This window comes from Erigeron canadensis, chromosome 4, assembly GCF_010389155.1.
Source record: "Erigeron canadensis isolate Cc75 chromosome 4, C_canadensis_v1, whole genome shotgun sequence".
In the NCBI taxonomy this organism is placed as follows: Eukaryota; Viridiplantae; Streptophyta; class Magnoliopsida; order Asterales; family Asteraceae; genus Erigeron; species Erigeron canadensis.
Genome location: NC_057764.1, coordinates 8,447,082 through 8,459,330, shown reverse-complemented (window position 1 = coordinate 8,459,330; position 12,249 = coordinate 8,447,082). Strand labels below are relative to the sequence as shown.

The following is a 12,249-nucleotide window of genomic DNA, read 5'->3' as shown; positions in this document are numbered from 1 at the left end:
TTTATTCCGCTTTCTTTGACACCGTAAGATGAAAATTTTTGGAAATCCTTGTTTTTAAATGATGCGTGTTACAAGTTAAAGCATACATCGCTGGCATACAAGGGGATCCTGGCTATAAATGACATCATTGGTCTTACACAACAGAACGCGTTTTGGGCGTATTGGCTGTGGATGAAAGAAAAACTTCACAGTTAAGCGTGCTCAGGTGGCAGTAATGCCTTATGGGTGACCCTACTGGGAATTTTACCCAAGCAAGCAGAAACAAAGCCGTGAGCCTGCGGGCAAAGCGGACAATATTATGTTGTGGTAAGGCGGGGTGTTACAAGTGGTATCAGAGCAACCCTTGAGATTGTCGGGAGTATATGGCGCGCTTGGATGACATGACTCAACGAGGACGTTGAGTTGTGTTGAAGGGGTGTGAAAGCATACATCGCTGGCATACAAGGGGGATCCTGGCTATAAATGACATCATTGGTCTTACATAACACAACGCGTTTTGGGCAAATTGACTGTGGATGAGAGAAGAACTCCACAGTTAAGCGTGCTCGGGCGATAGTAATGCCTTATGGGTGACCCTTCTAGGAAGTTTACCCGAGCAACCAGAAACAAAGCCGTGAGGCTACGGGCAAAGCGGACAATGTTGTGTTATGGTAAGGCGGGCTGTTACACATGTTTAACACGGTATCTGAACAAAGGGATAATAAATGCCTCAACCATTTAAAGATACTTTAAGAAACTATACTTAAATATTTCTGTAAGCATTGGCGTATTGCTAGACGCTAACCAATGTCATTACCTTCATTTGTTACGAGCTCAAGTGGGAGTTGTTAGTATATGATCACGTAAAATGAACGTATGTCCGGAAATGATTTAAGCCTACGGGGTCACACGAAATGACACGGTAACTCTATATTATTAATTAATATATTAAAGGAATATAGTAATTAGTTTAATCACAAAATGATTAATTTAAATAAGTTAAAGGGTTAATTGTATTTAAATTAATTAAAGATGGGGATTAAATGTGAAAATAGGAAATTAGTGTTGTACCCTAATTATCCTATGGGTTGGGCCGGATCTATCAAGGGCTTTTTAAGCCTTGTTTTAACTCATTTTCCAAGCTAATTAAACCCTAATTATTCCCTATATATAGATGGCTTAATTCAAGGGTTTTAATTCAATACACGCAAATAAAAATCCTCCTCTCCTCTCTTCTTTGGTTTCGGCCTAACACCCTCAAAAGGGTTTCGGTTTTGAGCCGTTTGAAAATCATACGAAACACATATATATAATTAATGCTAATACTAGCATTTATTATGGGGTCTTGTTATTAGATAAGTCGACTACTATTGTTTTGGTTCATGGGGTTTTCGATTGAGGGGTTATATAAACAAAGGGTTGTTTGGTTCGTGATCGGGGTACTAGCATACGATATAAGAGGTGTCTAGTGTGCAATCGTAGAGGGATTTACTTCAAATCCTTTTAAAGTTCTTCACTTTATCATCTACATTACGAGGTAATCCTTAATCCTATTTCAAAGTTAATTATTTGATTACATGGTTTTATTTGCTTCCGTTGTGTACTCGTGAATAATGATATTTAGTTATACATTCCAACACAATAGGAGTGGGAAAAAAAAAGAAAAACAAAAAACTAAAACTAGCTGTTGCCTTTTCAAATTGTGGAATAAAACTATGTTTTTTATTGTGATTAACGGTCAAGTTCGGGCCCCACTTACCTCCACTTCCCTCTAGACGTTGCGTCCATTCTTGATACAAACCAACTGACGCCAGCCTTGGACGCCGCTATGCTATTAACGTTGGACACACGGTCGGTGTTGGACGTGCGTTAGAAGTAATTATTAGGAGAGGCCTTACATGTAACAAATCAGATGTCGTAGAACAAGAAAACATGAGATGATTCGTTGATTCGACTTGGACAATTAATGCATATATCGGACATAGGCTATGATAGAGTTAGTTATTTTATTCCATTCTTCAAATAGACAACTTCAAGCTAGGTAGGCTAAGGTACAATACAACGTTCACTTTAATCGGCATTGCATTTACCCATTTGTTGTAGTTTAGTTGGATTAGTAAGTGCGGGTAAACTTTAATGTATTTGTCGATGTAAATTACCAACCGAAACAAAACATAAGTCTCCACTCCTGTTAACGACCACATCCATCCATCTTGTGCGCATTGGTAATGTAACAATTCTAACTCTATATTTCTTGATCACACTTAGCACGTACGTACCTCTCCCCTCGGTAAACCAAATTTAAGGTACCAGATTTCTGGTCGAGTTTTTATTTATTTATTTTTTGATAAGGATATCAACTTAATTATTTGTTTCGAAAGCATAGATATACTCTGGGGTATATTAATGACTCCAAATGGCTTTAATTTGATTTCATCTTTACACGCAAATGTATCCTATGTAAAAGTGTTTCATCCTAGATCTCTCCTATCCCCGTACATGAGCTCACCCCATTTATTATTATTATTATTATTGTTATTATTATTATTATTATTACTAATGTATTTCGTGTCCAAGCACGCTAAGTAATTAGTACCTTCAATCAACGCATCCACCCATATATACCCGTTCATCGTTAACTTGGAATGATATATAATTGAGATGCTTGAATCAAAATGTAAAAAAACCCAGTAATATTTCCTACATGCATGGTCCCTAAAGAGTTACGAGAAGCTTAGATTCGATCCTTAGACATAAGTATTTTTTAGAGTTGAAATTGTTTAGAAAATAGAGTAGAAAAACTATTTTTTAAAAATATTTTGAGGTCAGAAATCAAGTTTCTGAAAAATAAAATTATAATTTGATTAAAAAAAATAAAGCAAAAAAGATTCTTAATTTTTTCTTAGTGACAAAGAATAAGGAAAAAGTAATCTTAAATTGGGACATGATATGATGTTTATTGGCCATACATCACTTTTTAAGATGACATTTAGATTAAAATATTTCATTAAAGCGTTAACAAACATTCTCCTTTCAAAGTAAGAAAAAAAAAAGTAGAATTGAGCCTCTCCAACTCCTCCACTGTCATATTAATATAAGTAATATTTATATTTATTATTTATTAATAATATTTATATATGTAGTGGGAAACCATTCAACAACACTTGAAAGAATTCTTGAAAGTATCATCTTTACCCCCACTCATTTGTGTTTTTCTCCTTCATTTGAAGCTGCCTCTATTTTTTATTTTTATTTTTGTTTAATTCTCATGTTACCCACACACAACTATTTGCAATACCTTTACTTCCACTTCTTCTAGCATACACAGACCCTTGTCTCTGTATTCTTAACATGAACAGGTAAAGAAATGCAAAAGATGCTAACTTTCTTTCATGGGTTTCTCCTTTTCAGTTTCACCATCTCCTTATATTAATCTTGATCATGATGATGGTATTTTTCATTACTATTTACTATTTGATCTCATTTCATTTTCTATTAAGTTTTGTTTGAAAAAAAAATGGCACTAGATTAATACAATGAGGAGTCTAGTGATGTTGTTATATGTGTTGGTTGTTGGAACATTTACATTTGTGGATTCAAAAACCGATGTGATTGTGAATATTGGAGCTATTTTGACATCTAAAAGCATAAATGGAAGGGTGTCAACTATTGCCATGAAGGCTGCTGTTGATGATGTCAATTCTGATCCCAACATTTTGCCCGGAAAACGATTGAGTCTTTCGATTCATGATGCAAACTACAGTGGTTTTCTCAGCATTGTTGGTGGTAAAACACTTTCTCCTTTTTCAATTCTAAATTTGACATATTTTGAGACTAGTTGACATATTTTGACATATTTCAATTCAATTCTAAGATTTAGAAACTCGGTGTCTAGTGCTTGTCAAACATACTAGTTATTCACTATAAGTCCCCATGTCTCGTTAACTATGTGATTTACCTTCTCTCATGTTGGTCGTGAGACTAGTTGGCAGGGGACCTTTAATGGATTGGTTATTCAGAATAAACATAATTACCATTTACCATTTATAAATGTTTTTTCACGAAAGTAATTTCTAGGAGTCTGTGTTACAAAATAAGGCTAACATTGTCCTGTTGTACAATGCAAAAATTAACCCCCCCTCTTAAGCACCAAGAAGTAGGATCTTAGTTATCTTGAATAAGTATGATAACGTGTAGATCTTTATTTGTTTTGTAACTGATGTTTTTCAGCATTAAAGTATATGGAGGATGATATCGTGGCTGTTATCGGTCCACAAAGTTCTGTAATGGCTCATGTACTTTCAAATCTTGCAAATGAACTACACGTCCCGTTTTTGTCATTCACAGCCTTAGACCCGTCACTTTCCCCACTTCAATACCCATATTTCATCCAAACAGCCCCTAATGACCTGTATCAAATGACTGCCATTGCTGAAATGATAAGTTATTTTGGTTATAGAGAAGTATCTGCCATATTCACTGACGATGACCAATTTAGAAATAGTATATATACGTTAGGTGATGTACTTTCAGAAAGGCGTTGCAAGCTCTCTTATAAAGCACCATTACCACCCGACGCAAGTTTATCTCCACAAGATATTCATGATGCATTGGTGAATGTAAGGTCAATGGAATCTCGGGTCATTGTTGTACATACTTACTCTAATACAGGTCTATCTATTTTCAATACTGCCAAGACTCTTGGCATGATGAAAAAGGGATATATTTGGATTGCTACCACTTGGTTATCAACTGTTTTGGATTCTACTGGTATTCCTCCCAACAATGTATCATCTATACAAGGGGTTCTGTCCCTTCGGCCGCACACTAGAGATTCATATCAAAAGAATGATTTTTTAAACAGATGGAAGATTTTGAGTAATGGGTCAGTTGGGTTGAACCCATATGGTTTATATGCTTATGATACAGTTTGGATGATTGCACGTGCAATTGACAAGTTTTTCAATGAAGGGGGCAGTATCTCATTCTCAAATGATTCTCGTTTGGTTGATTTAAAAGGAACAAAAGGTTTAAATCTTGGAGCACTTAGCTTTTTTGATGGTGGAAAACAATTGCTTAGCAATTTATTGGAGACAAATATGACTGGTTTGACTGGAGATGTTTGGTTCAATCCTGACCAGTCCTTGGTGCACCCTGCTTTCGATATAATCAACATGGTTGGGAACCAGGGTTTGGTTCTTGGATACTGGTCGAACTACTCTGGGCTATCAGTTCAGTCTCCAGAGATTCTTTATGCAAAACCAGCCAATCGCTCTTCTTCTAATCAACGTTTGAGAGGTGTTATATGGCCCGGGAACACAAAAGAGAAGCCTCGTGGATGGGAATTTTCAAATAATGGGAGACCGTTACGGATTGGAGTCCCACTAAGAGTTAGCTTTAAAGAAACTGTTACACAAGTCAACGGTTCACATGAAATCCGAGGATTTAGTATAGATGTTTTTCGTGCTGCAGTAAAGTTAATTTTATATCCAGTTCCATATGAGTTTATCATGTTTGGAGACGGTCTCAAGAACCCAAGCTACACCGAGCTTGTGAATAAAGTTGCATACAATGTAAGTGTAATTAGCACCTGATCATCTTTAGAGGTGTTTGGATCTGCCTTATGGGATTGATCATCTAGCTTTTCATGTTTGGATAAATATATTTTGTGTCTAATTGTTTAGTGGTCAATAATCAGCTTCATACCAGCTGCAACCACCGATTGTATGATTGTTGATATAAAGTTTCGTGCTTTCTCTCTTAACCTACTTTAAGAAAACTTCTCATAATTTACAATTTTCAAGAGGAGAAGCACATATAAACACTAACTTCTATATCTTGTTGGCTACATTTGAGTATCTGATTCTGATGACCAAATCACATAATCACTTTCAAAACACACATCCAAACACCCCCTTATATTATGAAACTTAATTACATTTAGCATGCTATAAACCCTATAGTGATGGTAATATATAATGTTTTTTTCCAGGTGTTTGATGCTGCTGTTGGTGATATTGCGATTGTCACTAACCGTACAAAGGCCGTAGACTTCACACAGCCGTATATAGAGTCTGGTTTAGTTGTGGTCGTCCCCATCAAGAAAATAGACTCGAGTGCTTGGGCTTTCTTGCGTCCTTTTACTCCACTGATGTGGGTTGTCACCTTAGCTTTCTTCATTGTTGTTGGGGCTGTGGTGTGGATACTGGAACATAGATTGAATGATGAATTCAGAGGCCCACCCAAGAAACAGTTGGTCACAATCGTGTGGTGAGTAGTTTATATCATGGCATTGCTTTATTCGCTAGTTTTCTGCATGGATGGCAGAATGTTCAGGTTCAATAACGGATGAAAGTGCCAAAAATCTAAATGGGTCGGTTCTAGTGAATCTGCAGATACTGTTTCTAATTTCTTGAGTTTAATTAACACTTAATGTCTCAAATATGATTAAAAACTTACGCTGCTTTACTTACTTTTATAGTTTATACATTTTGCATACACTTTTGCGATTTTCAACCTGCTACACCCATTTTTATCTTAGATAACTAGCTAATATTTAACAATTTACCGATTTGTAACATTTGTGTCAATTGTCAAAGTAAAAATTGATCAGACCTGCTGGCCAAAATTGCCACCTCTACTTTCCGGTTTGAGTTATTATTCTTCCTGAAGTAAAGTCGCTTTAGCCACAAAGTTGATATAATTAGATATCTTTTTTTCGGGTATAAGAATGAGTCATTTTTTTAGACTTCTGCTGTTTATCTAGACTTCTGCAGTTTTTCTAGAATTTTGTTAATTTTCGCTGGTTAAGGCCATAGCTTAATTATGCTCCAAGTACAATAAACACCTATATAGTAGGTGATTGACTCAAACTTCGTATATCATAGTCAATGAAAATGAAAAGGGAAAAAAGATAAAAATGAAAAGCAGATACTTTGTTTGCAGACCCGTAATAGCATGCAGAATACCTTTTACACCTTTTTATTGTTGATTTATTTGTTCTATGTGCCTCTCGCATCCTATCCTAATGTTCAATATATGCATTCACAATTGTGTTATTTTCTCCACATCTTACCATAAGACTTGTTCTTCTTGTTTTGCAGGTTTACCTTGTCAACTATGTTTTTCTCACATAGTAAGTATCAGACCTCTGAACCTCTAATTATCTTTATATCCCATTCTACTTATAAATGTATCATTCTAACTATGTTATATTTATTATTAGTCGAAGAATAAAAGAAATAATAATAATTAATAATATAATAATAGATAAAATAAGCATAGTATTTTCGTTATGTGAAATTTCAAAGGTAGATAACTAAATAAAATAAGCATAGAATTTTCATTATGTGAATTGTCGAAGGTAGATGATAACTAAATTCTTATTATCCAAATCTACCTTGTTTGTTAAAATTCTTATATGTACGCAAAAAGTGTTATGAGTCCACACAACACGTACACAGATACCTTTTTTAACTCGTTGCATGTTTTACCTCGTCTAATATATTATAATAGCTTTTTATGTTGAATGGCAAAGACTCACACACCTATAAGACACACACAAATATCAACATCTATTGTAATATCTTATCATGTTTACTTGGTGATCAAACTGGAATTGTCAGGAGAAAACACGCTGAGCACACTTGGTAGGATGGTTCTCTTCATCTGGCTTTTTGTAGTTCTGATTATTAACTCAAGTTACACCGCTAGCCTTACATCAATTTTAACTGTGCAACAACTTTCATCACCCATTAGGGGAATCGAATCACTGATAACGACCAATGAACGTATTGGGTTTCAAGTAGGCTCATTTGCAGAAAATTATTTGATGGAAGAACTTAACATACCAAAGTCAAGACTTATTCCTCTTGGTTCCCCACAAGAATATGCTGAGAAACTTGAGCAAGGATTTGTGGCTGCCATTGTTGATGAAAGGCCCTACATTGATCTTTTCCTTGCAAACCATTGCAGTTTCCAAGTTGTTGGACAAGAGTTCACGAAAAGCGGGTGGGGCTTTGTAAGTATCTTGTTTTACATATTATTACTACTACTGATCATATAGCTGTTGCTTTTAGCATTATAAGTTGAATATAACTAGATAGAAGATTTTGATTATAACGATAGAATGTTAGTTTGTCTCAAAGATGTAGCAAGTTCAATCTGGGTTTGAATTGGAAATGAGACTAGTTAGACCTTTAAAGTCAAAGTTTTATGCTTTTTTTCTCAGGCATTTCAAAAGGACTCCCCATTAGCGGTTGACATGTCTACTGCTATACTAACATTATCTGAGAATGGCGAGCTTCAAAAGATACACGACTATTGGCTCAAGAGAAAAACATGCAGCCCGCAGAACGCAGACTCGGACCAACTTCAACTATCAAGCTTTTGGGGACTCTTTGTAATCTTTGGAGTCGCTTGTGGTGTTGCTCTTCTTATACACTTTTGTATGATGGTTCGGGAGTTTGGGAAACATCATTCGGAAGTCCCAGACCCACCTACAAAAAAGATGTCTCGTTCTGTGAGATTGCGAAGGTTTATATCATTTGTGGATGAGAAAGAAGAGGTGTCGAAGGACAGACTGAAGAGAAAAAGGGAGATGTCAACAGTCAATGGTAGAGAAGTTGACTCAAGAAACAGGTCAAACCGAATCCAAGCAGAGGTTGATAATGATCAAATGTGAATACTTGATTGAAACAAAAAAGACTAACTTGTATGTTGCAAAAGAAATATGTAGTAGTTAGCAATTTAGCATATTAGGCGAGTTAAAAATATGTAATATGATTTACATGTAACATAGACATTTGATAAATTGCATAAATGATAAGTTAACAACATCATGCCAACAACAATATATATACATACATATTAGTAGATCATGAAAGTATTTGTGTATTGCTGATGTGGTTGTTTTGAACATCTAATAATGTCTATAAACTCAATGTCAAACAATAGTTTTTTAATCAGTATTTGATTACCCTGAGAAGCCAACTAAAATATAACATTATTGGTTATGATATCCATACTCTTTTTTTTTTGAACGGCTATAATTATGGTTATAATATCCATAATTATAATATCCATAGTTAACAATATACATAATTACACACGGAGAGTGTACAAATTATCCAAAATGAAGCACGTTCGGTGAGTTAGAAGTCAAACTAATGTACAGTATTCTTAAAACTAAGAATTTACAATATTATTATTTACTCGATTTAATATTTCCATATATCCATACTATAGAAAAAAAAAAAAAAAAACAATGGCTGGTAAGGTCCATTGTAAGTACTTGCGCGTTGCGGTGGTGAGATGGTGAGATGATAGCCAGGTCATAAAGTGTGATATGTCATAGAGTGTAATATGTCATAGGAGTTGATATGTCATAGAGTATGATAGTCAAATGTCTTAGTCATACGGGCTCCATCAGATTTAAAAAAAATCGTCGAAAGTATATCAAATGACATCTCTAATGAAAAAGCATGAAGTTTTAAGAACACCCATATAATTTTTATAACTTATCGATGTACGGTTTTTGAAATAAAAGATTTTGAATGAATTGGAATAATAAATTATTTATGCAGGAGAGGAAAAAAATGATTGGTTGAGATTTGAGGAGAGAGAAAAAGTATTATAGTTATTTTAAGTATAAATATAGAATAGATAGGAGTAACATTTTAGAAAAGTACTTAAAATTTATATTGAAAATTTAAGTTTAATGTTGAAAATATAAAGACTTTGGCTTTATAATATAGTATAGATATAGATTTATGTGTGCAATGCAAATAGTTTAAGCACGAACAAGTGGAAACTTAAATTTAGACTCATAACATTGTTTTATATTAACCATTTCATTTTAGTTGTACACATTTAACATAAAAACATGTACTCGTACCTTTTTTTTCCGTTCAAAAAAATTACGTACCTTTAGTTTGGCTCTAATATCCACCTCATGCATAAAGTAATAGAACTTTTATATTTTATTTTCCGTCGACAACTTTAAACAAAACTCAAACCAATTCCTAATGAACTTCAACTAGTGTTATACTCGACCGTTGGTCGGAGATTACAAATGAATATAGACTAGAATACGAACCGCTACCATCAAACAAAAAAAAGCGCCATCTGTAAATCTTAAAACACAACTTTGACAACGGAATAAAATAATTACAAACTTCTATGGAAGATAAAAATAGAAAATTAAAAACTTTGATGCTAAAATTAAAAAGATTAAAACTATAGCACCATAAATCTTGAAACATAAAACTTAAATGAAAAAATAAAGTGAACTAAAACGTTGCCCCCTTAAAAAAAATGATATAATATAAATTATTAAAAAATAAAAAACCCGTGAAATAAGTTGACATCTACACAACACGCTAACTAAAAAACAAAAATGAAAAAGCCAAGTAACCAACAACTGTTATGCGAATTAGGATATTCCTGTTTTTTTTTTCTTAAGTGAATTAAAAGTTTAAAACTCATGTAATCCAAATTAACTATTTCATTCTTTCGAAGAGAAGTAACAGTAATAATTAGACCATTATACAGTCAAAATCCCGTTGTTTAGGGTACGTATAAGGCTTCACCATTATACGGTGAGGTTTCTCTGATGTCACATACCGACTGAATGTTCGGAAAAAAAAGTAATAATTAGAACATTTCTTCTTTAGTAGTCCAAATAATGAAATAATTTAAAATAGCCTAGATAAAAGTCCATAAAATCCCATGTTTTGAAACAAAAAAAATGTAAATACAAACAACCTCAAGCTGTGATTTACTATATTTAGTAATACCTCTTTTGATTATAAATACATGTTTTAAGAGCTAAAAAGGGACAATTAAACACAAGCCAGGTCAATAGTTACTGTTAACATGAATTTATTTTAAATAGTATAAAATTACTCATTTTATCAAGATTTATCCTTTAGGTCGGTCGTTATACTTACTTCTAGGGGGCGTTCGACGTTGTCCGACGCCTACATGGCGGAGGACGGTATTAGCACCACCAACGTCTATGGGGTGTCCGGTTTGTTTCTTCCAAGCTTAGACGCGGGTTTATGGTTGCTAGTGGGTTCTGTTCGTTTGAATTGTGCAACAATTAAAAAAAAAGCCTTTTTTTAACTAGCAATTGGCTACCATCGCTCTCCTTTTTGTTTTTTTTCTTTTATTTAAACCTCTACCATTTCTTCACATTTCACTACCCTTTTCCAAAATTTTACTCAAAAACCATATTTTTCTCAACAATTTATCCACCATGCCTAGAAGAATCAACAAAACCAAAACCATAACCATAACCAAAACCAAACCCAAAACCAAAACACAAACCAAAACCAATACCAAAACACTATCGATCAAGATTTTGACGCATTGCTTCTGGGGGGATATTGTAAGATCCTAAATATTTTATGTTGACCTTCCGTTAGTCAAACGTTAACCGTTTGTTGTGTCGTTAATTTCTTTAAGCGTTAAGTAGTATTTGTGTTGTTAGGGGATGATTAATGGGCCTATATGTGATTATGTTATTGAGTTATGAGATGTTGATATGGTGTGTCGGTTCACCATTATGTGCCTAAGACGTTAATTGGTCATCCATTAGTGTATATATTAGCTTCGGGCCTTAGTTTTTAGGCTAATATGACTTTTTGGGCTTGTTTGTGTGGACTTTAGCCAAGCCCAATCCTTATGGACGAAAATTAGACATTAAATCTGCTTCATTAGGTTTTCAAGTCTTGTAACCTCCATATTTAAGTTACCATAAACTCACAATTAACATATATCACAATTATAAAATCCCTTACGTGAGTTTTTGCTATTTCTTCCTTATCTCTTCACCTTTTTCCATCAAAATTCGTGGCTATATTCTAGATTAAGAGTAAGTATGTTTTTCTTTCAATACATGATTTATTACAATTATCTTTACTTGTGTCTAGAGATTTTCATACCGAAAATTAACGTTTTCGAGCATAATTTGAGATCTCAATGATGACTTTCATACAAGTAGAGATTAGTTCTGTAAAACAGTTTATTATTGATGTATATTAACGTTGTGTAATTATTTGGAAGTATCTTGATTCACACGCATCAATTTCGTTAGGATCCGTAAAGCTTTCAATACGTTTTTCATGAAATCTGGTGATAGCAGTGATTTGAACGAAATTTATTTTCTGTAGTATATTTGCTTCTGAAAATAATGAATTTTGCAAAAAGAATCACCTGATTTGGTTGAATAACGAATCCGGAATCTCATTTTAAAGATCTATACATGTA

At 34.0% G+C, this 12,249-nt stretch overlaps 1 protein-coding gene across 2 annotated transcripts; it reads left to right on the top strand.

The window, feature by feature from the left end:
- The first annotated feature begins 3,503 nt into the window (after positions 1 to 3,503).
- On the top strand, positions 3,504 to 8,814 carry LOC122596483 (glutamate receptor 3.2-like). 2 transcript variants are annotated; one of them, XM_043769064.1, is made up of 6 exons: positions 3,504 to 3,765; positions 4,210 to 5,552; positions 5,972 to 6,249; positions 7,083 to 7,114; positions 7,605 to 7,999; positions 8,210 to 8,814. In XM_043769064.1, exons 1-6 carry the CDS (start codon positions 3,516 to 3,518, stop codon positions 8,660 to 8,662), a joined length of 2,751 nt encoding a protein of 916 aa, XP_043624999.1. In that variant the 5' UTR covers positions 3,504 to 3,515; the 3' UTR covers positions 8,663 to 8,814. The 2 variants fall into 2 exon arrangements, with proteins under 2 accessions (XP_043624999.1, XP_043625000.1); XM_043769065.1 differs by having other exon boundaries at positions 7,605 to 7,989; positions 8,210 to 8,387.
- Positions 8,815 to 12,249: the final 3,435 nt, after the last annotated feature.

What these genes read in the sequence shown, in the direction of transcription:
- LOC122596483 (XM_043769064.1), top strand. Translation starts at nt 3,516, where the DNA reads ATGAGGAGTCTAGTGATGTTGTTATATGTGTTGGTTGTTGGAACATTT. An exon ending in TTTTCTCAGCATTGTTGGTG is followed by an intron (nt 3,766 to 4,209) that starts GTAAAACACTTT and finishes GATGTTTTTCAG; the next exon opens with CATTAAAGTATATGGAGGAT. An exon ending in AACTATGTTTTTCTCACATA is followed by an intron (nt 7,115 to 7,604) that starts GTAAGTATCAGA and finishes TGGAATTGTCAG; the next exon opens with GAGAAAACACGCTGAGCACA.